At 48.3% G+C, this 25605-nt stretch overlaps 1 protein-coding gene across 1 annotated transcript in view; it reads right to left on the reverse strand.

Annotated features, from left to right (window-relative positions):
- LOC115089274 (inositol-tetrakisphosphate 1-kinase-like) overlaps positions 1-25605 on the reverse strand; it is a 96537-nt gene that overhangs the window by 46651 nt on the left and 24281 nt on the right. The window contains exon 3 of the mRNA XM_029597395.1: positions 18309-18426. Within this exon, the coding sequence (XP_029453255.1) occupies positions 18309-18426 (118 nt within the window). The remainder of the gene's footprint in view (positions 1-18308; positions 18427-25605) is intronic.

Consider the following 25605-nt stretch of genomic DNA (forward strand, 5'->3'; position numbering starts at 1 on the left):
TTCAATAAGTGGGTTTGAGACTGGTGGCTCAGCCTGCCCACAAGTCAGTGGGCTCGCACAGGGGCGCCACAGGCAAAGGCTTATTGGCGCTCAGCTTTAGATCTAACAAGTCCAGGGCTGGCGCATCCACTAGGCGAACTAGGCAGTCACCTAGGGCGCCAACCAGTAGGGGGTGGCAAAGAGCAGCCACGTGGGGCTGCGAGTGGAGCCCATCCTGATCACGGCGGAGAGGAGTAGAGATTCGGTGGACTGTAAGCGGAGCCCATCCCGTTCACGGTTGAGAGAAGATTCAGCAACAGTGAGTGGCGCTCATCCTGCTCGTGGCCGAGAGAAGAGACTTTGTGGGCTGCGAGCGGCGTCTATGTTTGTGTGTGTGTATGAGACAGAGAGAGGGAGCCTGTGTAAGAGAGTGAGAGTGTATGTATGAGAAAGGAAACCTGTGTAAGGGTGTGTGTGCCAGAGAGGAAGGGAACCTGTGTGAAGGGGGTGAGTGTGTGCAAGAGAGTGTGTCTGTACGAGGGGGGTGTAGTATGAGAGACAGAGGGAAGGGGTATGTGTGTGTGTGTGTGTTTGAGAGAGAGAGAGAGAGAGGGAGCCTTTATGAGGGAATGTGTATGTGAGTGTGAGAGAGGGAGATTGTATGAGGGTGTGTGTGTGAGTGAGAGGGATTGTGTATGTATGCGAGAGTGATGGTGTTAGTGCGAGGAAGGGAGCCTTAATAAAAGGTAAATGTCTGAATGAGACAAGGAACCTAAGAGTGTTTGTGAGAGAAGGGGGTCTGTCTGAGTGAATAAGGGCATGTGTATGTGAGGGAGAAAGGGCGTGAGAGCGAGAATGTGTGTGTGTGTGTAGTGTAGAGTGTACATGTGTGGGAGAGCCTGTATGAGTTTGTGTGTGAACATTTTTTTACATTTTTTTTTAATTTATTTAGATTTATATTCCGCTTTTCGCACTTTTTTTTTCAGCGCTTCAAAGTGGATTACATTCAGGTACTGTAGGATATCCCTATCCCCAGAGGGCTTACAATCTAAGTTTGCAAGAACAAACGTGTATAATTATGTGTATATGAGAGAAAGGAGAAAGTTTATGCACAACAACCCCCGCTCCTCACCCCATCAGCTAATCCATGACAATCTCAAGGCATCTGGAAATCAAAAGTTTCCAGGTAGTTTTGTTAGTTTTAATCATTGGGTGATAATATTTGATCATTTTGGAGCAGGAACTTTTGGGGTTTTTTTTAGTTTTTAATATTGGCTGTCACTATTTGTCTGCTATTTTGAAATATTCCTTTATTTGTATGGTTTTATTATTACTGATGTTTTATATTTCTTCATTTTATTGCTGCATAATTTTTACTTGTGTGTTTGGGCCTGGGAGGTTGGGATCGAGGCCTGGACTTGTGTGTGTGGTGTGTGTGTGTGGGGGGGGGGGGGGGGGGGAGGGGGAGGGGGAGGGCCCAAGGCAGAAGGTTCGCCTAACCTAATATCCTTGCACCGGCCCTGATCAGGTCCTTTTTTTTTTTTTTTTTTTTTAATTTCTTATTAACAATTTTTTATTAACAATTTCTTATTAACAATTTTTTTCTTATTAACAATTTTTTTCTTATTAACAATTTCTTATTAACAATTTTTTTCTCTTCCTCCTCCTCCTCCCCTCTCCCCATGAGCCACAAAATGAATTGCTGCTGTGAGAAAGGCGCTCATCTCTTAGGAGCAGGCAAGCAAGAATCTTGATGAATGAAAGACAAATCCACTGCATCAGCTCAGCGCAGAAAGGAGAGTTCCAGTAACCGTATGGCTTCAAATCCCTCCGTTCCCCTCTAGAATGGGACATTTTCTTCCCTCTCATATCAAGAGGAGGGGGAAAAAAAAAAAAGTGACAAGAGTCCTGAGCTTGCTTTATCAGTCCAAGATGCTGAAAATTAGGAAGGGTTTTTCTCCCTATAGACACAGGACTCCCACCAGGATAAAGCAGGCCTGGAGACTGGCGAGCACGTCCTGAGAGTCTGCGGCTAGCAAAAGCAGGAGAGGGGCACGCTGCGGCCTAGGCTGCTGCCTCTCACATATAAACATGGACCTGCTGAAGGGTTCAGTGCCAAGTGCAAAAAGCTTTCACCCGCCAACACTGGCTGCCCAAAAAGCTTTCATCCATCACGCCGGCTGTCAGCACTTATTCCCTAAACGGCTGTAAGAAAGGGTCCAAGCCTTTCTTACAGCCAAACACTAGCTAGGGCTGGTTTAAGGTCTTCGTCTCTATGCAGTAGAGAGAAAACTTGAAAACTACTTGATTTATTTGTATTTATTCCTTTTAAATCACGATCTGGAGAACATACTTTGCTCTGTAAACTTGAAGATGTACAGACAGGCTCAGAACTGGATGCAAGAGCTCATGCAATGTCTTATTACCCATCATCACACTGGTGGCAAGGTGTGTGTGTGACGGAGGGGGGCAGGCCTCTCAGGATGGTAGCAGGCACCCAGAAACACAGCACGCAGGTCAGAATAAAGTCTCACACGCTAATACATGAAACAGGCCCCATGCAAGGTAATCTTTCCTATTTCATGAAAGCAATTTTTCAGGCAACAGAAAGATTTCATGGTACGTAACCACTGCGTCAGACAAATGATTTTACATGCCCCGTCCTTTCATGGATGCTGTTTTATGCTGACTAGAAGCAGAACTTTTTTGATTGTTGGACCCATGCTTTGGAATGCTTTAGCATTAGAAATAAAGCAAAATACAGGATTATTTAGTGTTCTGTAGACAAGTACAAGCAATGTTATTTGAGGCAGCGTTTGCAGATATGGTGCATGCTTTGATTCAGAGTGCTGGTTATGCTTTTACACTACGTTTGTTCATTTTTATATGTTTTATAGTTTATATTTTATGTTTAGGTTTTTTTTTTTAATAAGAACATGCCATACTGGGTCAGACCAAGGGTCCATCAAGCCCAGCATCCTGTTTCCAATAGTGGCCAATCCAGGCCAAAAGAACCTGGCAAGTACCCGAAAACTAAGTCTATTCCATGTTACTGTTGCTAGTAATAGCAGTGGCTATTTTCTAAGCCAGCTTAATTAATAGCAGGTAATCGACTTCTCCTCCAAGAACTTATCCAATCCTTTTTTAAACACAGCTGCACTAACCACATCCTCTGGCAACAAATTCCAGAGTTTAATTGTGCGTTGAGTGAAAAAGAACTTTTTCCGATTAGTTTTAAATGTGCCACATGCGAACTTCATGGAGTGCCCCCTAGTCTATTATCCGAAAGAGTAAATAACCGATTCACATCTACCCGTTCTAGATCTCTCATGATTTTAAACATCTCTATCATATCCCCCTTCAGCTGTCTCTTCACCAAGCTGAAAAGTCCTAACCTCTTTAGTCTTTCCTCATAGGGGAGCTGTTCCATTCCCCTTATCATTTTGGTTGCCCTTCTCTGTACCTGCTCCATCGCAATTATATCTTTTTTGAGATGCGGCAACCAGAATTGTACACAGTATTCAAGGTGCGGTCTCACCATGGAGCGATACAGAGGCATTATGACATTTTCCGTTTTATTCACCATTCCCTTTCTAATAATTCCCAACATTCTGTTTGCTTTTTTGACTGCTGCAGCACACTGCACCGACGATTTCAATGTGTTATCCACTATGACGCCTAGATCTCTTTCCTGGGTGGTAGCTCCTAATATGGAACCTAACATCATGTAACTATAGCACGGGTTATTTTTCCCTATATGCATCACCTTGTTTTAACAGTATGTTGATTTAATATTTTATGTGTTAATGCTTTTTATGTATTTTTAGTGTGATCTGCACTGAACAAAATGGATTTGTGGAATACAAAATGTGTAAATAAATAAATAGGAAAGATTTTCCCTGCGGGAGCCAGGACACCTGAAAAAAAAACAAAACCACGATCAGACAGACAAAGTCCAACAGCCCTCTGTTGGGACCCTGCAGAATAACAAATCCCAGGAACGCTGAGAAAGCAAGCAGTGGCACGAGAGAGGGTTTCATTCTGGGTGGGGTTGGGAAGGAGGAGAGAGGAGAAGAGGTGCTTCCCCTCCCTCCAACTTATGGGGTAGATTTTAAAAGAAGCGCGATCAGCCTACTTTTGCTTGCGCATCAGACTCAAGCAAAAGTACGCTGGATTTTAGTACATACGCGCGGAGCCGCGCGTATCCACTAAAATCCTGGATCGGCGCGCGCAAGGCTATCGATTTTGTATAGCCTGCGCGCGCCGAGCCGCGCTGCCTCCCCCCGTTCCCTCCAAGGCCGCTCCGAAATCGGAGCGGCCTCGGAGGGAACTTTCCTTTGCCCTCCCCTCACCTTACCCTCCCTTCCCCTACCTAACCCACCCACCCGGCCCTGTCTACACCCCCCCCTTACCTTTGTCGGGGGATTTACGCCTCCCGGAGGGAGACGTAAATCCCCGCGCGCCAGCGGGCCTGCTGCGCGCCGGGCCGCGACCTGGGGGCGGGTACGGAGGGCGCGGCCACGCCCCCGGGCCGTAGCCACGCCCCGTACCCGCCCCCAAAACGCTGCCGACACGCCCCCGCAACGCCGCGCGCTCCGGCCCCGCCCCCCGACACGCCCCCCTCCGAGAACCCCGGGACGTACGCGAGTCCCGGGGCTCTGCACGCGCCGGGAGGCCTATGTAAAATAGGCTTCCCGGCGCGCAGGGCCCTGCTCGCGTAAATCCGCCCGGTTTTGGGCGGATTTACGCGAGCAGGGCTCTGAAAATCCGCCCCTATATGTTCCCTTAGCAAGCTCTGCTGCTCCCCCTCCCTTGCAAGACAGCAAAACCCAGGTTATTCCAGGGAACCCTTGCCAGCCCTAGAGACATCTCTCCCCCCCTGGCATCCATCCACAGCGTGCAATTCACCAGCAAAGCAACTCCCTGCCCCCAGCTCTCCCTGGGACTCAATGCTCTGCCTCTGCTGCATGCCCAGGTCTGACCAATCCCAAAAGAGGAGAGATTTGAACTCTGATCCCTCACACCACAGCACTGAGCCACAGAGCCGAACCAGTTTTAGAGGACAGAGACCAGCATATTAATCCTTATTTTCCTTCCAGTCGACGTACCCCATTCCCTGACATGGCTTCTGATTCTATATTAATTAGTTCCGAGCTTTATGAACAGATACTATTTAGTCAAGAATATATGATATCACTACAGCCCTGATTTTATGGTATTATTTATATATTTGATAGTATTCAGTCCTGAGTACATGTTATTATTATAGTCCTGAGTATATGACTAGATATTATTTATTTCTGAGTTAGCCATGCCTCTGGCTCTTCCTCCTCCCAGTTCATGTGCCCCTGTTTTACTGCAACTTTTGCTGACTTTGCTCTCTCTTCGCCTATTGTTCATGTTGATGTTAATGTTAATGCACCATTGTTTCTTGTAAACCGACATGATATGATTGGTATCATGAATGTCGGTATAAAAAAAAAAAGCCCTAAATAAATAAATAAATAAATAATTTTTTTCATGGCCAGGCTCTCGTGCTCACTTTTACATTTATTTACAGGGGAACACTGCCACCCTATGGACAAATCCACCTAACAAAACATCAAGACTTTTATATATATATCTGTCATAGGGATCACATTTAAAAGGGTTTAATTGTTTCACTTTGGGAAGTGGCCTCTTTGATAACTGATTAGGGCAGAGTCTGCTTTCACCAGGCAGTTAACTTAGGACCTTAAAAACTGGGAAGCTGCAGGGGTGGCGAGAAAAACATTAAGATGCTTTAACAATGATCATCAGCACCAGCCACCTAAATCTGGACAAATTAAATGTAGGGGAGTTTTCAGCTAAAAAAACCCTTTAGCTTCCCAATTCAGACGAGAATAACCCCAAGCGTGGTTGTTGAGCATTTTTTTCCAAAATGGCCCCCCCCCCCCCCCAGTCTACGGTAACTGCTGTGCATTTTCTATTAACAATGGGGGATGCCACAAGCAAAGGCTGCCATTAATTACCATAAAAGAGGGTGTTTTGGAAATGGTGTCTTCTTGTTTTTTTTTTAAATTTAAAATTTTTTTATTATCCAGTATAATGTAAAGCTTACAAACAGTATGTTAAATAGAGATGAGAACAGCAATACAAACATATAGGCAAATACAGAACTTTAGTTTTGCCTCCTTAGTAGAAAATACAGAACAGTTCCAGTGCAATAACTTAAGAAACATAAGAAAATGCCATACTGGGTCAGACCAAGGGTCCATTAAGCCCAGCATCCTGTTTCCAACAGTGGCCAATCCAGACCACAAGAACCTGGCAAGTACCCAAAAACTAAGTCTATTCCATGTTACCATTGCTAATGGCAGTGGATATTTTCTAAGTGAACTTAATTAATAGCAGGTAATGGACTTCTCCTCCAAGAACTTATCCAATCCTTTTTTAAACACAGCTATACTAACTGCACTAACCACATCCTCTGGCAACAAATTCCAGAGTTTAATTGTGCGTTGAGTAAAAAATAACTTTCTCCGATTAGTTTTAAATGTGCCACATGCTAACTTCATGGAGTGCCCCCTAGTCTTTCTATTATCCGAAAGAGTAAATAACCGATTCACATCTACCCGTTCTAGACCTCTCATGATTTTAAACACCTCTATCATATCCCCCCTCAGTCATCTCTTCTCCAAGCTGAAAAGTCCTAACCTCTTTAGTCTTTCCTCGTAGGGAAGTTGTTCCATTCCCCTTATCATTTTGGTAGCCCTTCTCTGTACCTTCTCCATCGCAATTATATCTTTTTTGAGATGCGACGACCAGAATTGTACACAGTATTCAAGGTGCGGTCTCACCATGAGCGATACAGAGGCATTATGACATTTTCCGTTTTATTCACCATTCCCTTTCTAATAATTCCCAACATTCTGTTTGCTTTTTTGACTGCCGCAGCACACTGAACTGACTATTTCAATGTGTTATCCACTATGACACCTAGATCTCTTTCTTGGGTTGTAGCACCTAATATGGAACCCAACATTGTGTAACTATAGCATGGGTTATTTTTCCCTATATGCATCACCTTGCACTTATCCACATTAAATTTCATCTGCCATTTGGATGCCCAATTTTCCAGTCTCACAAGGTCTTCCTCAGGTGAACAGATATCCATATGTAGAATTGCCATGTCCCACTCTTCCCTAATATGCGCATTGAACCCTGTGCAATCAAATTCAAAAAGAAATTAAAAACACTCCTGTTCAACCATGCCTACCCAGAATAACCCTTCTCCATCTCCCCTCACAGTTCCCCTTCAGGGGTCTGCCCTCTCCTTATATTAAGGAGACTATCATTGTAAATTATAAACTGTATTCTCTGGTTATGACTTTCTTGTTTTTTAACTATCTTTCCTACTGCCTATTTATTTTATCCCCTGCCCAGTTACTGTCTCCCTGTTGAAATGTATTTTCCAAACTTTCAGTTATTATGTGAACCGGTATGATGTACCCACTAATGCCGGTATATAAAAGTTTCTAAATAAATAAAATAAATAAATAATCCCCCCTACCCCCCTCCCCTTCATACTATCAGTTACGCTGTTCCATCTGTGCTATGTACTGAATCAGCAGAGTCCACATCCTATAAAATTTGCGTAAGGTGTCTCGTCTATGGGCCATTAATTTCTCCATGTAATGTATTTGCCTTAATTTGCCGTAGAGCTGCGTGAGTGTGGGTGGGTTTGTACATTTCCACTGGGCAGCGATCACCAGTCTGGCAGCAGAAGTAAGATAATAAATTATTCTTTTGCTTTTCCATCATCTAGATCTGAATAAGGGAGTCCAAGTAACCAGTACGCCGCATGTAAGGGAACCCGAACGCCCCACACTTGATCCACTAATCCTCGACAAGCACTGCAAAACCCCTGCAGCCTGGGACATTGCCACCACATGTGCCAGTAGGTACCTCTCGGGGAACACTGTCGCCAGCAATTAGGTGAGCGGACTGGGCACCATTTGGCCACTGTCACTGGGGAATAGTGCCAGCGATAAAGGAGTTTGCATCTATTCGGAAAAGGTGTCTGTTTTAAAAACCACATCCTCTCTTTTTAGCCTGGTTTCCTATAGGGATAATTGACTTTTAATGCCACGGTGTCTGCCTGAGCTCCCCCCACTCCCAAGTCCGACTCCTTCCCCTTAATAACCTTCGAACAGCCTGTCCACTTTAGTCCGCGTTTCTGACAAGGACGGCGTGGCATCCTGTGACTTCTGGCTTGCACTTTCCATGTCCCCTGGATGCCTCCGTCACTTACAATCTCCATTTCCTTCTCTTTCCTAGGCGCAAACCGGCCAGTTCAGTCGTAATCTCGAGGGGGCCAGACCTCTCTGTGATGCTGTTGAGCATTTTTTTTATTTTTATTTTTTTAAAGCTGCCCTGCCACTCGTCGACATTTGAGCATCCCCAGGTCAGCCGGGATTGGAGATCCTGCAGAGGTGGCACTCACAGCCCCAGAGGGGGAGGGGCGGCGAGGGAGGGAGTCTGCTATTACAAATAGGCGGCACTAGGGCCCCTGACAGCAGGGATCTGGAAGGAGCCCCGGTGCATGATCTCGCAAAGACCTGCCATAATGTAAGTTGGGAGGAAGTATGATATGGGTGAAAAAAAAAATTCACAGGTAGCTGTGAATGAAAGCTCATTTGTGCCAGTTCCGAGCCCTGGCTCCAGCTGAACTGGAATCTGAAAGGAGCAGGAGGAAGCTGCCAGGTTAAATGTTTGCGGTCACCCATCCGGCTCCGTTATCAGCTTTATTTACTTAAGTCTTTTTAAAACGTCAATTCACACAAACACTGCCATGACCACATGCAAACCTCCCCTGCCGAGGAGGAGGAAACCGGGCAGCATGAAAGGTTCACGTGGTGACGCCGGTAACCATACCGTGTTGCAGCGGCGCTAGGACAGCCGGAACCGGGGCTGCAGGAAAAGCGGTGCCGTCAGGGCAGCTCCCTCTCTAATGGAAGTTTGGTGCGACATCGCGTACGGAGCAGGGCTGCACGATCCTCCCACGCCGCGAGGCGGGCAGGGCTGGAGAGCGAAAGCAAATACAACAACAAAAACCGTGGACAGAAAACAGCCTCCCGCGCTTTTCTCCTCGGATCAGATGACCGCACGGCAGGTGCTAATAAGCCGTCACACCTCTAAGAGCACCAGAGGAAGTGCTCCGCGCTGCAAATTAATGTTAAGAAGAGGATGGCATGCCATCAGTGATTGAGGCATGGCAAGCACAGCCTCGAATCAGCAGACGGCTTTCTGGACGCGAATCAACTATAATCACTAAAATGTTCACGATGAGACATTTAAAGTCGATTTCAGCACAAGTTGCCTGATCTTTTTAACGAGTGACCCCCCGTGCTCGGGTTCTGAACTGCTGGAGACCTCGTCTCAATGTTTGTCACTCTGGAAGCCTCAGACGTATGGATTTTCTGTTTTCTAGCCCAGTGGTTTCTTCCCGTTTCTCTGTGCTTCCAGCTCAGTTGGAACCGGTTTCAATTGGGCTACGGTGCCACGAGCCTTCAGTTGCAAATACCCAGGAATTCTGCCCCTCCCCCCTCTCACGCAGTGCGGCCCCCCCTCCTGTAACCCTGGCACACGCACTCTCTGAATTTGGCCAGCAGGTGTCAGCACTGACCCCCCCACGGTTGGAAATCTTTCAACCCCTCCGGTGCTGCGAACATTGTCTCTGTGGCACCCCCCCCCAGTCCAAGGAACCAAGCGCCTAGGTCTCTCCCGCATGGCAGCACCGCTGTTTATCCAGTGGGCGGGCGGGCTCCAAGATCTACCTCGATGGATTTATTTTTACCCTTCCGTCTTCCCCCCCCCCCCCCCCCGATGGCATGAACTGGAGGCCTCCTGCTTGCCCCACGGTGGGGGGAAGGGCACCACCTCCTCCTCACTCGGGTGGCCAACAAGGGCCCCCCCACGGCAGCAGCAGATATCTTTCCGTCGCCCTGCCGCCCCCCGCCCACCAGACGGGGAGTCCAAACCCTGCTCTTCCTCACCACAGCCCGAGCCACGGGGCCAGCACCATGCAAGACTGCAGTTCCTTCTAAACGCTGCAGCGCGTTTAGTTACTGGAGGGGGCTTTGCGATCTGAGCACATTACGCTATGTTTGCGGGTCTTACGCTGGCTCCCGGTTTCTAGGAGAATATATTTCATGATTCTGGCAATTGTCTTTAAAGCTTTGGCAGGTACAGCTGCAGAACATTTTAAACCTGTGCTGATACATTATACTCCTGCACCATTGCTAACAATTCCAACTTTTAAAAAGGTTCACTTAGCAGATTAAGGGCGTTCCCGGCAGCTGCACCATGTACTTGGAACAATCTGCCACAGAAGCTGCCAACTTAAAGCTGTGCTATTTACCTCTGCTAACTCCTGCTAATGATGGCCCCTGACTGATATGTTACTGTTTTATCGTTATTACCGTATTAATTGGTGTACTGTTTTATTAAACTTGTACTCCGCTGAGATCTTACTTGGATCAGCAAAATATAAGCAACAATAAGTAAATAAATATTTAAGCATTTGCTAAAGTCTGTGATGAGAGGAAGATGGATTCTTTACAGGTTATAGCCACTGATACCGGAAAAACGTTAGAATTGGCCAACAATGATTATAAAGCTTCAAGACCAGATGCCGCCTTCTGGAGACGGGAGTTAAGTGGGCTCAGAAGCTCAAACCATTCCCATACAATTCTTATGCTGGGCACTGGGTCTGCTGATGTCCAACAGCTGTCTTCATCAGAATGAGAGTAGTTTTCAAGAGAGTGGCTCGGTGGTTATAACCATGGGCTATGAAGACGTCCCCCTCTGCCACTGGTGCCACACAGCCTTCTGCAAGTTATTTTACCTTCCCCCTAAGCTTCCAGGATCCAGCCGGAAAACAAGCCACGCATCATAATCTGTTTTTCCCAAATCAACAAAGCATTTATCCTAACAAGGAACCAGTTGATTTGTGCTTGGCCCCAAGTGAGATGCAAAAAAAAAAAAAAAAAGGACTTATCCCTGGAGGAATTCCAACCAATGCAGAATTTCCCCTCACTCGCAGAATTGTACGACTGGGCCAATGGGAGCGAAAAGCCACGAGGGTCCTTCCTCACACTTGTCTCTTCTGCCCATCCTCATCAGAAAAGCAGTTCTCTCCCACCTTGCTCTGCCGCTGACTGTCTCACACCCCCCCCCCGTGCAGCTCCAGCTGACGCTTTTCGGCGCTCTGCGACTCTCATCCAGTTTGAGTCACGTGATGCCTGTATTCTCACACGGGTCTCACGAACTCACGTGGACCAGCACAAGGGGTACAGGTACTGCGCAGTCCAAATTAATTAACAGCTGTGCAGTGCCAGAAGGTGTCTTCTGTTCGGAGGGGCCCCAGGCTGTGCTATTCTTTCCTGCTGCTTTTGACTGCAGATGCTGCTATTTCCTATGGCGCAATCCGGACGAATGCTCCTACTACTACTACTGTTTTTTTTTTTATGGTGGCGGCATGGCCTCTCCTCCTTCCTGCCTGAGCCACACCACTTCCTCTTCTGGGCCCAGCAGGCAGGAAGGAGGCCATGCCACCCCCAGAACAGTGGTGCTCTAGGTGGCCACGGGAAGTGGGGTGGGGATGTCTTCTGCCTGATGGATAAGGCTTTTGGGTTTTTTTTTCTGGATTTTAATTCGGCAATCTGTAGAGCCTGAGAGAAATTAAACTTCTTGCTTTTTGTGGCGACAACCATGGAAACCGCTGTGTTGCCACAAGTACTGGCACCTGCTACAAGTCCGCACAGGCTCCGTGGATTGCCAAATTAAAAATCTCAAAAAAACAAAACAAAAGCAGAAGTCCTAATCATGGTGCATTACTACTGCACTCCTGGGGAGTTCTGCACTAAAATATTAAAATGTGGCATCTTTGAGAAATAACATTTTAGGTACTGCAGTTTAAATTCAATATTACTCCAAGACAGAGATCACACCATGCATAGAATTCCCCCTAAGAGAAGAGAAATCTTCAGAAGAATAATTGTGTTAGTCTGGTGTAGCAGAGATGGCAGGACTCAGCTGGCACCCTTACAGACTTAACCAATTTATTGAAGCGTGAGCTTTCGAGGACAGAGTCCACTTTGTCAGGTGCATGATGAAGCGGGCTCTGTCCTCGAAAGCTCATGCTTTAATAAATTGGTTAAGTCTATAAGATGCCACCTGACTCCAGTCATTTTCCCCCAAGAGCAGAGAGAGCCTACTGGGAAGTCCACAACGTACTTTGAAAACTTCATGGTCGCAAATGCTAGGAAAATCATGAGCGAGGTACGAGAGAGCCGGAGCGTGAGAGAAAAGAGAGAGAGACTGAGAAAGAGAAGTAAAAGGTGGGTGGGATAAGATTCCACTTTTACGTTCTGAGACACAAAGACTACAGGAGCCAGAGAGAATGGAAAACGCCGCACCCGTACGGAGACGCTGCAGAAATTAGAACGTTTTTCTACGAGCCCTCACGATTACAATGTTTCCCAGATTCAAAAGGTTTTAACCAGAGTGGAGGAGAGAGGCGTTGAGTCTTCATAATAGCAGGCTTTCTTACCGAGCACCAGGTAGCTTCATATCATGTTTCTGGCCAGAAATGTGAGCCCAATAAAAATCGGCAGAAAACAGATCTACGCTTTGGGATCGGTAGGGCACTTGTGACTCGGATTGGCCACTGGGGGGAGACCTTTGTCTGACCCAGCCTGGCACTTATGTGTCTGCCTGTCCTCCGAAAGAAAATCATGAAAACCAGAGACTCTCACGCTTTTCTTTGGGACCCTCCTCGCTTTCTGCATTACGGAAGAAGCGTTTGCGATAGCATTTCCTTTTCATTGATGCATGTTATTTTGTATTTTACTAATGTACTATTTATTACTAATGTCAAGAGGTTCTTCAGGAATATTTATCTGAAATTAAAACAAACACACAAAAACCACACAATGAAATCTTTAGCTGAATTAGTGGGACGAGTTCTGCCTCAAGGTTAAAAGGACCATAAAACTGTAATTAAAACGAAACAGACTGTACTATAAAAATAAGAAAAAAAAAACAAAACAGCCCACAATAAAAGATGTACTTTGTCCTTACCAGAGGCAGAGTTTCATTGCTTATGCAATTAACCCTTTCCTTCTGACAGGAGGGACGGTTACCGATCACATTTGCTACAATAACATTTTGATTTCATGGGCAATAGCCCGAGACGTATTTAGAGCAACCCACCCTCCTGCCCCTACAAATTCCCTTCCCTGAGGTGTCTCTCGCTGGGCAGAGGTCCATCATGGGTAAACACGAGGTCACACGCGGCCGCCAGCAAGAGTCTGCTATACATCAACCTCCCCGCCCCCCGCCCCCTCCCTTGCTTTTGGTTTACAGGGCTGAAGTACTTTTCTCATGCAAATATATCGAAGACACAACACACGTGGAAAATGAAACACGAAGCTCAAAATGCGTTTTGTTGTGTGGTTGATTCTCCGGTTACAGACGCCCCCCGCCCCAGCCAGACGTCGGCCTGGATATTGTCTGAGGGCAGCAGCTCTAGCAGGGATGCATCCTGGACCCCGTATTCTATGTCTGAATGTAAAAAAAAAATAAGGACATTCAAACACATAACAGCCGTGACTTATCACAAGAGGGGCATGTTAAGAACATATATGTATATGTTTAAAATCATGAGAGGTCTAGAACGGGTAGATGTGAATCAGTTATTTACTCTTTCGGATAGTAGAAAGACTAGGGGACACTCCATGAAGTTAGCATGGGGCACATTTAAAACTAATCGGAGAAAGTTCTTTTTTACTCAACGCACAATTAAACTCTGGAATTTGTTGCCAGAGGATGTGGTTAGTGCAGTTAGTATAGCTGTGTTTAAAAAAGGATTGGATAAGTCCATTACCTGCTATTAAGTTGACTTAGAAAATAGCCACTGCTATTACTAGCAGCGGTAACATGGAATAGACTTAGTTTTTGGGTACTTGCCAGGTTCTTATGGCCTGGATTGGCCACTGTTGGAAACAGGATGCTGGGCTTGATGGACCCTTGGTCTGACCCAGTATGGCATTTTCTTATGTCCTTATGAGGGCACTACATTTTAATGTAACAGAAGAATTTCAATTAGTTTCACATTTTATAATGAGATTTCCTTTCCTCATGTCCTTCCACTGCACGCACATAGTAAAAAAAAAACCAAAAAAAAAAACAGGCAAAGCATGTATTTCCATGACCTGCTCATCCCTTACTTTCCAAGGCTGTTCAACCTAAAAACCCTAGATTAACACCTGGAGGTTAGCTCACGAGCTGGAAAAGCAACACTGAGCAGAGGGGTTTTAAGGTCACATCATTTGACAAGCCCACACGCTCCAGGGTTTATGCAGGCCCTGACGGAGCATGGTTTCTGGCAACAGGTATCACCAATGCCCCAAGGCTCTCCTTAGCGATGGAAAAACAAACAAACCCTACCTGAGTGACTGCGCAGGAGTTTCAGCCTAGCTGACCCAAGAGTCAGACGACGGGCAAACCTCTAGAAAAGCAGGCCACTCACACCGCTCCTCAAACAAGCTGCCCCTATCATCCTACCTCCCCCCCCCCCTGCATCCAAATTACTCGAGCGTGCCATTTACCCCTGCTGCCCAGACGTTCCTGCATTTCGAGACATTCTGGATCCACTTCTGCCTGTCTTCAGCAATCTCTTTGCCACCAAAGCCAAGGACTTATTCCAAGGGCGGGCGTTAACACGTGGGTATCCGCAGGCAATCACGGGAGGGGGGGGGTGGGATGGCTCCCAAACCCCTCCAACTGCCCTTCTCCAGATGTGCGCCCCTCCCGGTGCCCTTCCTGCTGGGGAGGAGGGGGAGGGGTCTGCGAGCCCTCGCCCCCCTCCTCCCGGCATGGTTCTTTCTGCTACCGCGGAAAGCCGTACCAGGGGCAGGGCCGATGCCAGTATCCAGGACAGCAGCGCGGCTGCAGGCCTGGACCGAGGGCACGGCAGCGACGATCCACTGCCTAAGAAAATTTTTTTCTGCCCAGAGGTGGTAATAAGCCTATGCATCCTCCTCAGAGGAGCCCCCCCCCCCTCCCACCTCAGCGCCTGCGGCAGTGAAGACCACTGTAACGGCAGCCACCTTCCCTCCCCCTCCCCCCACCCTCGTCTTACTCCGTGGCCTGACTTTAATATTAAAAACCTCAGCACACTCAAACCGGTGAAATTCAAGTAAGGGCAGTGACACCCCCCCCCCCCCCCCAAAAGGGCGGAAATCTTTTTGATGACATCACTCCGTTTTAAGGGCAGAAAACGCTCTCAGCCACAGTCCCCACCGCCGATTACGTGGCCAGCTCCAAAATCTGTGGGCAGAGTGCAGGAGTAAGCAGACACTTCCAATACCAGGCCCCACTAAACCTCTGGGCAGTGCTTACCCCCAACTGCCAAGGCTAAAGCTGCGAAAATCCATTAAGGGCAGGCAGCGTCATCCATGCACCCAACACGAGATCTGCACCAGCTTATCCAGGCCCCAGGTGTCTGACAGCTACAAGCACCAAAGCAGCCGAACAACTGATGCTACCCAGACATGGAGAGCTGATCTGCGGCACCATTAACCGTACCAAGCGAAAGTTGGAAACGTCAGCCACGAGGGCTAAATTCTTAAGTTAACGCCTACTGGCTGGCCTCTGACATCCTGCTGGTTCCTACGTAGAAGAAAGCCGTGGATGGGGGCCCAGATGCTGCAACTAAATCCCAGCTACGATTACCGCTGCATGACTGGTACCAGGGCCGGAGGAACCACTAGGCGAGCTAGGCTTATGTCCAGGGCGCCGAGTGGTAGGGGGCGCCCTTGGTGGGTGGCAGAGAAAGGGCAAAAAAGTGCCCTTTCGAAATTCTGCCGCCTACCGCGGCACCCTGCCGACGTCCCCCCCCCCCCCCCCTGGTGGTCCAGCGGAGGGGCCCGGGAGCGATCTGCTGCTCCCGAGCCCTCTGCCACCACTAACCAAAATGGCGCCGGTGCCCTTTAGCCCCTAGCATGTGACGGGGGTGACGGGGCCAACCAATGGCACTGGTAGCCCCTGTCACATGGTAGGGGCTGAAGGTCACCGACGCCATTTTGATTAGTGGCAGCCGAGGCCCCGGGAGCGTCAAATCGCCTCTGGACCCCCACTGGACCACCAGGTGAGTTTTCATTGGGGGGGGTTGGGGTTGGGAGGGTTGGGGAGGCACAAGGCTGAAATTGCCTAGGGCATCCAATCCCCTTGCACCAGCCCTGATGCAACTCCAACACTGCTCTCTGCTGCAACGGCAGGAGGTAACGGGAAATTGGACTGAAAGCCAGTGGAGGAACGTGAACCAACGCCAGTGCTCTAAAGGTCTCTCTCTGGCCTGAAGAGGCAAGGCCGGGGAGATCCTTGGAAAAAAGACAAAACAAAGCGATAGGAAGCAAGACCGGGGAGCTAGGAGGAAAAAGACAAAACAAAGATAGTAGAAACATAGATAATGTTGCCTATATCAGTGAAAGATTTCAAAGGGGCATGGGATAAACACAGTTAGAGCTTAGAGGACGGAAATGAAGAAAAGAGTGCATGGGGGTAACTTGCTGATGCGGCGGTTACTGCCCTTAACCAATAAGCCTGACACTTCTGATGCAACTCCAACACTACTCTCTGCTGCAACGGCAGGAGGTAACGGGAAATTGGACTCGGACAGCAACCGACAAGGGCCCTGACTTTTGACTGTTTGGGAAACCAGACATGGGGGTGACCTGTATGGCACGTCAGATGCTAACACAAGTTTGCTGGGCAGACTGGATGTACCAATTGGTCCTTTTCTGCCGTCATTTTCTCCGTTTCTCAGGGAGTTAGCAGACAAAGGCCACCCCCGTCTGCCCACAAAGCCTAACTCTGGCAATACCCTACTTGATCTCCCACTTGACTCTCGCTTTCCCCTCCGATTCTTCTGTATCCGTCTTTTTTTTTTTTTTTTTGGAATTTGGATGCGATTTTAGCCCTGACCACCTTCACTGTGAGGCTCGCTTATGCATCAACCACACTTCATATGAAAAAAATAATCCCTCTTTCCTACACGATTTTTTTTTTTTTTTTACTTTTTTATATAGGAAAGAAAGGGAAGGGGGAATAAATACTGTATTTTAAACAACCGCCTAGCACTCGTGTGAACAAAACAGGGAAAGCCTCTGCAATCCTCACCAGCAAGAGGCTCCCCGCCTCACCTCGCAGGATAGGATGGCCCATGACTCAACGAAAGCTTGCTTCAGACTTGCCTTACAATTTTGCTAAATGTTTTTGAAGAGGTCAACACACATGTGGACTAGAGTGAGTTTGTTAATATTGTGTAACTGGATTTTCAGAAAGCATTTGACAAAGTTCCCCATAAGACATTCATCGGGAAACTAAGAAGGCATGGAATAGGAAGCAGCAACTTATTGTGGATTGGTAACTGGCTAAAGGACAGGAAAACAAAGAAACATGACAGCAGAAAGACCATACGACCTATCTAGGCCTGCCATCCACACAACTGTTCAGCTCTACAATCCCTACCGCCCCCCTCAGTGCTTGTCCCATGCTTTCTTGAATTCAGATGCTGCCCTCGTCTCCACCGCTTCCCACTGGGAGGCTGCTCAGCGCATCCATCACCCTTTCTGTAAAGAAATATTTCCTTAGATTACCCCTTTCACCCTCATCCCATGAGCCCTTCCATCTAGAGAGTCTCCTCTCCACCAGCTTCCCAAGCATTGATACTGCTTAATGTTATTTAAATATCTCTGTCACAGGGTGAGTGTGAAGGATCTGGTGCAGCCAATCGGCGGCCTAGCTGCTGTCAGGTGACAGAGGTGGGTGTGTGTGTGTATATAAATATATAAATAAGAGTGAGACCAGGACCGCCTAAACCTCTCACCCTAAAGTCCACTCAGATGCAGACTACTCAGCAATAAGTGACCAAGCAGTTACACCAAATCTTAAGTCAAAGTGAAGGGATGAAATCCTGCACGTCGTTATCGATGGGAGATTCCACTGTGATGCAAATGTTGACTTTTCTGAGTTTATCGAATCTGTGCTCTTATTCCCGCACAGTGCCCGTCTCTCGCGCATTCCTCAGTGATGGTTGTCATGGTTATTTTACCTCTTGCCTGCCCCCACTTCTACCAGTGACAAAAAAAGGACTGACGTTTCAGCAGCGGGCACGCAGAGAAATCCCGGAGGGAACAGACTCTGTGACTGTCCCCAGTGGCCCAGACCTCTCCTCTCACTGCAAAGCGCGTCCACAATACAATGGCAAGCCGCCGGATTACCTTGCATATGGGTTTCTATCCTTCGGATGAGCTCATAGGACTTGGAACGGTCCAGCAAGGTCCGGATGGCAGGGAGGGGGTCCAATATGATCGTTTCAGGATGGGCGTCAACATAGTCCTGTGCACGGGAAAGAGAAAGAAAGTTTGTAAGTGGCAAACGTTTTTCAGCCCAGTCCACCTCTGAAAACCGTAAAATGTTAGGCGACATGTCTCTTTTGAGGAGCAGTTCTTCGGTAATCCCGAGAAAGGGAACAAGACAGCGGAGAGTAAACCTACAAGGCAAGTGGCGCCATCCCAGCTGAAGCTGGATAGCCGTAGACGTGAACGCCAGGCTCTTACCGAGCAGTCTGATGTGCCCTTGCTCAATGCATGCTGTGATTTAAACCTTTTTAACTTACGAGTTACCGCACCATTCACAGCCTCAGTCCTGTGCATCTGCAGCCCCCTTACCCCCCCTCCCATCCCAATGCCATCCCATGATTTCCCTGCAGTCCATACCCTCCTTCCCTCAAACTCACCCCACATTTCATCGGCTTTTCCTTAACCTCTTTCTTACAAATCCTCTAATAATGCTGCTAATAATCATTGCTAAAGCAGTACTAGACACAGGCCGATGCACATAAGATACAGTCCCTGCTCAGTGGAGCTTATATTCTAGTCAATATCACCTTACAGTTCAAATACTTTCAGGCCGATATAGTAAGGCGCGCTCAGCCGAGCGCACTGTTTAACCTGCAATTGGCCGCGCATTTCCGACGCGCGTCTATTACCCCTTATACAAGCCACACTTTTTACGCCCAGAAATTAACGCCTACCCAAGGGCAGGTGTTAATTTCTGAGCAACCCGGAAAAGTGTACAAAAAAGCAGAAAATACTTGTTTTCTGTACACCCTCCGACTTACTATCCTAGTGGTATTAAGTCGGAGGAACCAAACTTACAAAAAAAAAATCTGCCCGCTGGTCAGTGGTTAGCAAAACAGATGCTCAATTTTACCGGCGTCCGTTTTCCATGGCTGTCGGAGAGGGGGGGGGGGTGTTTCGGAAACCGACGCCAATAAAATAGAGCATCGGTTGTCGGGACCCGCTGACAGCCACCTCTATCGCTAATAAGGAGGCATTAGAGACGCGCTATTGTCCTTTGCGCCTCCTCATTAGCGAACTGTCTCATTTAAATACAGAATCGCGCACCCAGGAGAGGTGCCAGGCGTGCGTCGCATTTGTTACTGTATCAGCCTGTTTGTCTGAGATAGCAGCAGCCACGAAGGTGTCAAATTTGTAAATACCTCCATTTGGGGGGTGCCTGAACTAGATCAGGTAGAGGTGATGATATCCCTAGACCATGTCAGCTGGCGCATCCTACCCCCCCTAGACACATATGTGGGAACCTTAAAAAAAAACAGCCTCCAAGGAAGCCACCACTATCGTCTGACATAATCATCAGTGCAAGGAAAAGGGGTGGGGGGAGAGAGGTGGGGGTCTAGAGGAATCGGCTCTCCGTTTTATGTTTGTGCTGCAAACCTCAAAGCAGTGCTCCTGTTTTGAACCACAGCTAGTTCAGGCCCTACATCAGGGCAGCTGAATGTCTCAGGGATGAGGGGGCGGCCACTGCTGTGTGTAAGTAAGAAATCAGGCTGCGCAGGAACCGTACCACCAGCCTTCCAGCACAGGCTGCACCGAGGTGTTCCCACAAACAAACAAAAAAATAATAAAAATACGAAAACCGAAGAGCCCGCTCCGCCCTCTGTCCTCCCCCTGGCACCAGCCGTCATCCATTACAGGCAAATACCAGAGAAAGCCGCGGGGGCCAGCGCCACCAGGATGCGGGCAAATCACAAGAGTTCAGGAGAAAAGCAGAGTCACCGGAGCCCCGGGGATCGGCTTCCCGGCTCCGGCAGCCACAGAAAACCCCGAGTCAGAGCAAACACGCTCGGGTTACAGCGCCCTCCGACCGACCAAACCTGCCGGATGACTCAGACGCAGGAGGGGGGAGTGAAATGAAGGGGAGAGGAGGAAAGAGAGAGAATGGAAAGGAAGAGAGAAGGGAAGAAGAAACTCGCAGCGTGGGGGAGTGGAGGGTAAAGGGAAAGGTGAGAAGAAACGGTGGCGTGACAGAGAATGAAAGCGAGAGTTGTCTCGGTGTATTCAGAGGGCTTTGCGTGGCCTTTGCGGGATGCGAAGGGAAGCTGCTCCTTAATATGCGCCCCCCCCCCCCCTTTCAGGATAAGGTGCCCGCGTGTTCCGCCTGAGGCTGCTGCCATTTTGGCTGTGAAGCGCTCTCCCCCTCCTCAGGTGGAGTGCACGTGGTTTTTAGTAGAGAAGAGATCCCAGAACAAGGAGGTCAGAGGTGTGATAGTATGGGGGGGGGGGGCACCCCATGCAGCAGAGGTAGTGGGAGAGGAGAAGAGGAAGGGAGGAGGGGGGGAAGGAGAGGAAAGTGCAATGGAGGAAAACGGTTTTTGGAAAGACATGGAAGAGGCCCAGGGGTGTGAGTGCAGCACAGGACGGTAGAGCTGAGATCATTTAAGGTGTGCGTTACTGCATCAATCAGGGAAAATGTGTAAAATGGATGGGCCCACCACGAAAATATTTCGAAGCTTAAAAAAAAACAACAAAAAAAACCATTGTCACGGGATTGTCATTTTGTTCTCTGGCCAGAGACCGGACTTTCATTTCGACTCAGCTCCGTTTTCGCTCTCCGCTGATGAGTCATGGTCCAGGGATCCTGCCAGGGCTTACATTTTCACTGAAAAGCAGAAGTTGCTTACCTGTAACAGGTGTTCTCACAGGACAGCAGGATGGTAGACCTCACATATGGGTGACATCAGGATGGAGCCCAATCACGGAAAACTTCTGTCAAAGTTTCCAGAACTTTGAATAGCCCCTACTGGGCATGCCCAGCATGGCACTAACCCTGCAGCCAGCAGGGGTCCCCCTTCAGTCTTATTTGAAACCTACAGGCAGTACCGAAAAATAAACTCACAAAATGTTACGAACCCAACACCGTGGGGTGGCGGGTGGGTGGGTTTCGTGAGGGCTAACATCCTGCTGTCCTGTGAGAACACCTGTTACACGTAAGCAACATTTGTTTTCTCACAGGACAAGCAGGATGGTAGTCCTCACATATGGGTGAGTACTGAGCTGAGGATGTCCAAACATGCATCAAATGTACCCAAAGGCGTGCAACAGGCACAACAACTGGGGCGGAATTTGGTAGAGGGCATCCTGAACCCCATCGGGCAGGTGGAAAGGTGTTGGTAAGTCACGTTGTAAATAGGTTATGAAGGACAGACTGGCCGAAGATGGAATCTTGTCTTCCGGCTTTGTCCAAGCAATAGTTGGCTGCAAAGGTGTGGAGAGAACTCCAAGTGGCAGCCCTACAAATGTCAGGAAGCGGCACCGATCGTAGGTGCGCTACTGAAGTTGCCATGGCCCTCACAGAGTGTGCTTTAACACGGTCTTGGAATGGAATGCCCGCTTGCTGATAGCAAAAGGTTATGCAGTCTGGCAACCAGGAGGAGAGAGTTTGCTTACCCACAGGCTTCCCTAACTTGTTAGGGTGGAAAAAGACAAACAATTGAGTGTTTTCCCTGTAGGTAGCTGTACGGTCTAGGTAAAACGCTAGAGCCCATTTACAGTCAAGGGTATGCAGAGCCTGTTCCCCTGGGTTGGCATGGGGTCTGAGAAAAAAGGTAGGTAGTATGAGGGATTGATTAAGATGAAAATCCGAAACTACCTTAGGTAAGAATTTCAGGTGAGTACGGAGTACCGCCCGGTCCTGCAGAAGTTTAGTGTAAGGCGGATAGGTAACTAGAGCCTACAATTCGCTAACTCTGCGAGCTGAAGTGATAGCCAAAAGGAAAATCACTTTCCACATGAGATATCTAAGGTCACAAGAGTGAAAAGGCTCAAAAGCTGGTTTCATGAGCTGACCCAGAACTAGATTAAGGTCCCAAAAAGGGGCCAGAGGAGGTAGCGGAGGCTTGATTTGGAGCAAGCCTTTCAAAAAACGTGTTACAAGGGAGTGTACTGATATAGAGACATCCCCGACACCTTTATGGAAGGCGACTACTGCCCTGACATGCATTCTAATGGAGGAAGTCTTAAGACCTGACTCTGATAGATGCCAGAGATAGTCCAGAAATTTCGGGATTGGACAGGAAAAGGGATCAAGGGACTGAGAAGAGCACCATGACGTGAACCTTTTCCATTTGTAAGAGTAAGCTTTTCTCGTGGAAGGCTTCCGTGAAGCAATCAAGACATGGGAAACTGGCTCAGAAAGGTTTAGTGGCTGAAGGATTAACCTTTCAACATCCATGCCGTCAGGGACAAGGCTTGAAGTTTGCGATGTCTAGGCACCCGTCGTTTTGAGTGATCAGAAGCGGGTCCTTTCCCAAGGGAATATGCCTGCGAATGGAGAGGTCCTGAAGTATTGGAAACCACACTTGGCGTGGCCAGTGAGGTGCTATCAGGATCATGGTTCCCTTGTCCTAACGTAACTTCACGAGAGTCTTCGAGAGAAGAGGAAGTGGAGGGAATGCGTAGAGCAGACCGGTTGCCCACGACAGGGAGAATGTGTCTCTGGGTTAGAGTGTTTGCTGTGAATGAGAGAGCAGTAGTTCTCCACTTTGCGGTTTTGTGGGGACGCAAAGAGGTCTATCCGAAGATATCCCCATTTTGGAAGATGGAGGTCACTACCAAGGGTTGAGAGACCACTCGTGCGGTTGAAAGACGCGACTCAGCTTGTCTACCAGCACATTGTTCACTCCCGGTAACCAGGTGGCCCTGAGGTACATTGAATGGGAGAGAGCTTCCGCCCAAATCTGCGCAGCTTCCTGACACAGAAGGAAGGAGCCTGTGCCTCCCTGTTTGTTGATGTACCACATTGCCACCTGGTTGTCCGTCTGAATCAGGATGACTTGATTTGAGAGGCGATCCTGAAAGGCCCTGAGAGCATATCTGATTGCTTGAAGTTCCAGGAAATTTATTTGGTGTTTGGCTTCCTTTGGAGATCAAGAGCCTTGTGTCTGCAGATCGGCTACATGGGCTCCCCACCCGAGGCTGGATGCGTCGGTGGTGAAAATGATTTGAGGATTTGGAACCTGGAAGGGCAATCCCTGGAGGAGATTGGTCTGATTTTTCCACCAGGCGAGAGACAGTCGGAGTGAGTCGGTGATGCGGACAATGGCCGACAGAGGCTGAATAGCTTGAGTCCATTGGGACCTCAGAGTCCAGTGCATGAGTCTCATGGCCAAGCGGGCCATTGGTGTGACAAGGACTGAGGGCGACATGTGTCCCAGGATGACGAGAAATTGGCATGCAGTCGCTGAGTGCTGAGACTGCAACTGGTGAGCAAGGGACGCAAGAGTCAGCGCTCGTTGTCGAGGTAGGAAAGCCTTTGCCTGTAAGGTGTCCAAGTCTGCCCCAATGAACGATAAGGTTTGAGATGCGACTAAGTAGGACTTTTCGTAATTGACGAGAAATCCTAGCGAAATTAGAGTGTGTAAGGTTAGATTGAGGGACAACAGAGCAGCTTGTTGAGTGGGAGCCCTGATTAACCAATTGTCCAGGTAGGGGTAGACGTCGACACCTTGGGTTCTGAGGAAGGCTGCGACAACTACGAGGCATTTGGTAAAGACTCGTGGCGCAGACGCTAGGCCGAACGGGATCACTCGATATTGATAGTGCTTGGGGCCTACTAGAAACCTCAGGTACTTGCGATGAGCTGGAGTTATCGCAATGTGGGTGTAGGCGTCCTGGAGGTCCAGAGAGCAGAGCCAGTCTCTTCTTTGTAGAAGAGGTAGAAGCGATCCCAAGGTGACCATCTTGAACTTTTCTCGTTGACGATACTTGTTGAGGGCCCGTAAGTCTAGAATAGGACGGACACCTTCCGATTTTTTGGGGATTAGGAAGTACCGGGAATAGAACCCTAGGCCTTGCTGAGAGTATGGAACGGGTTCTATTGCTCTTGACTGGAGAAGGAGGGAACCTCTTGATCCAGAAGAATGGAGTGTTCGGATGTTCTCCACGTCTGTAGAGGTGGGGAGTCTGGTAGTAGGGCGAGAAAGTTCAGATGGTAACCCTGATCAATGATTGCTAATACCTATTGGTCGGATGTGATTGAATGCCACATGTTGTGGAAGTGGCACAATCGACCTCCTACTGGTATGTGCGACAGAGGAATCTGGCTGCTGCTCTCTAAATGGAAGTCAAAAACCTGATGCAGGTCCTGGTTGAGGAGCTGCTTGTGGTTTTTGTTTTCGGGCGTGACGAGACTGCGGTTTTTGATAATGTCTCGTAGCACGGGATCTGGATGGTGGTGGGTAAGACTTCTTCGGGCGGAGGAATGACTTCTTAAGAGTCCTTTCTGAAAGGCTGTTTTGAGGAGAAGTCAGAAGGCATCTCATGATGGTCTTTTAATTCTGCCACCGTCCGTTGAATCTGCTCGCCAAACAGATTATCTCCGACACAAGCAGGTCAGATAACCGGTCTTGTACTTCCGGGCAAAGTTCAGAAGACTTGAGCCAGGCCCACCGCCTCGCCAAAATGGCAGCTGCAGACACTCTGGTAGACATGTCAAAAATGTCATAAGATGTTCTAATCTCATGCTTGCCTGCCTCAAAACCCTTGTTGATTAGGGGTTTGTAATTGTTCTTGAAATTGTTGAGGCAGGGAGTCTGAGAAATCCTGTATTTGCTTAAAAATGATCCTGTTATATTGGGTCATATAAAGCTGGTAGGCTGAAATTCGGGAGATGAGCATGGGCCCTTGAAATACTCGGCGACCAATATTATCTAGGAACTTCTGTTCCTTTCTAGGAGGAACAGATGAATGAGGTTTTGACCTCTTCGCCCTTTTTTGTGCAGACTCTACAACGACCGAGTGGTGATCAAGCTGAGAGTTTTGAAAACCTGGGGCTGATTGTACCAAATAGGTAGTGTCAGCTTTTCTATGTACTGGAGCAATTGATCCAGGATGTTCCCAGTTCTTCTTAAGAAGATCAAGAAGGACCTGATGGAAGGGAATAGAGGTGATTACCTTGGGGGCATCCAGGAATTGGAGCAATTCCATCATCTGGTGCCTATCATCCTGCTCAGTCTGCAATTGGAAGGGAACCAATTCAGACATTTCCTTCACAAAATTTATAAAGGAGAGGTCCTCTGGAGGAGAACGCTTCCTACTCTCAGTGGGTGAAGGTGGTGAAGGTAAATCATTGGTGTCTGTTGAAGGGTCATCACCCAAGATGTCGTAAGGATCAGCACCTGCTCCTCTAGGAACTAGAGGGGGACAGGGTGATTGA

This window comes from Rhinatrema bivittatum, chromosome 4, assembly GCF_901001135.1.
Source record: "Rhinatrema bivittatum chromosome 4, aRhiBiv1.1, whole genome shotgun sequence".
In the NCBI taxonomy this organism is placed as follows: Eukaryota; Metazoa; Chordata; class Amphibia; order Gymnophiona; family Rhinatrematidae; genus Rhinatrema; species Rhinatrema bivittatum.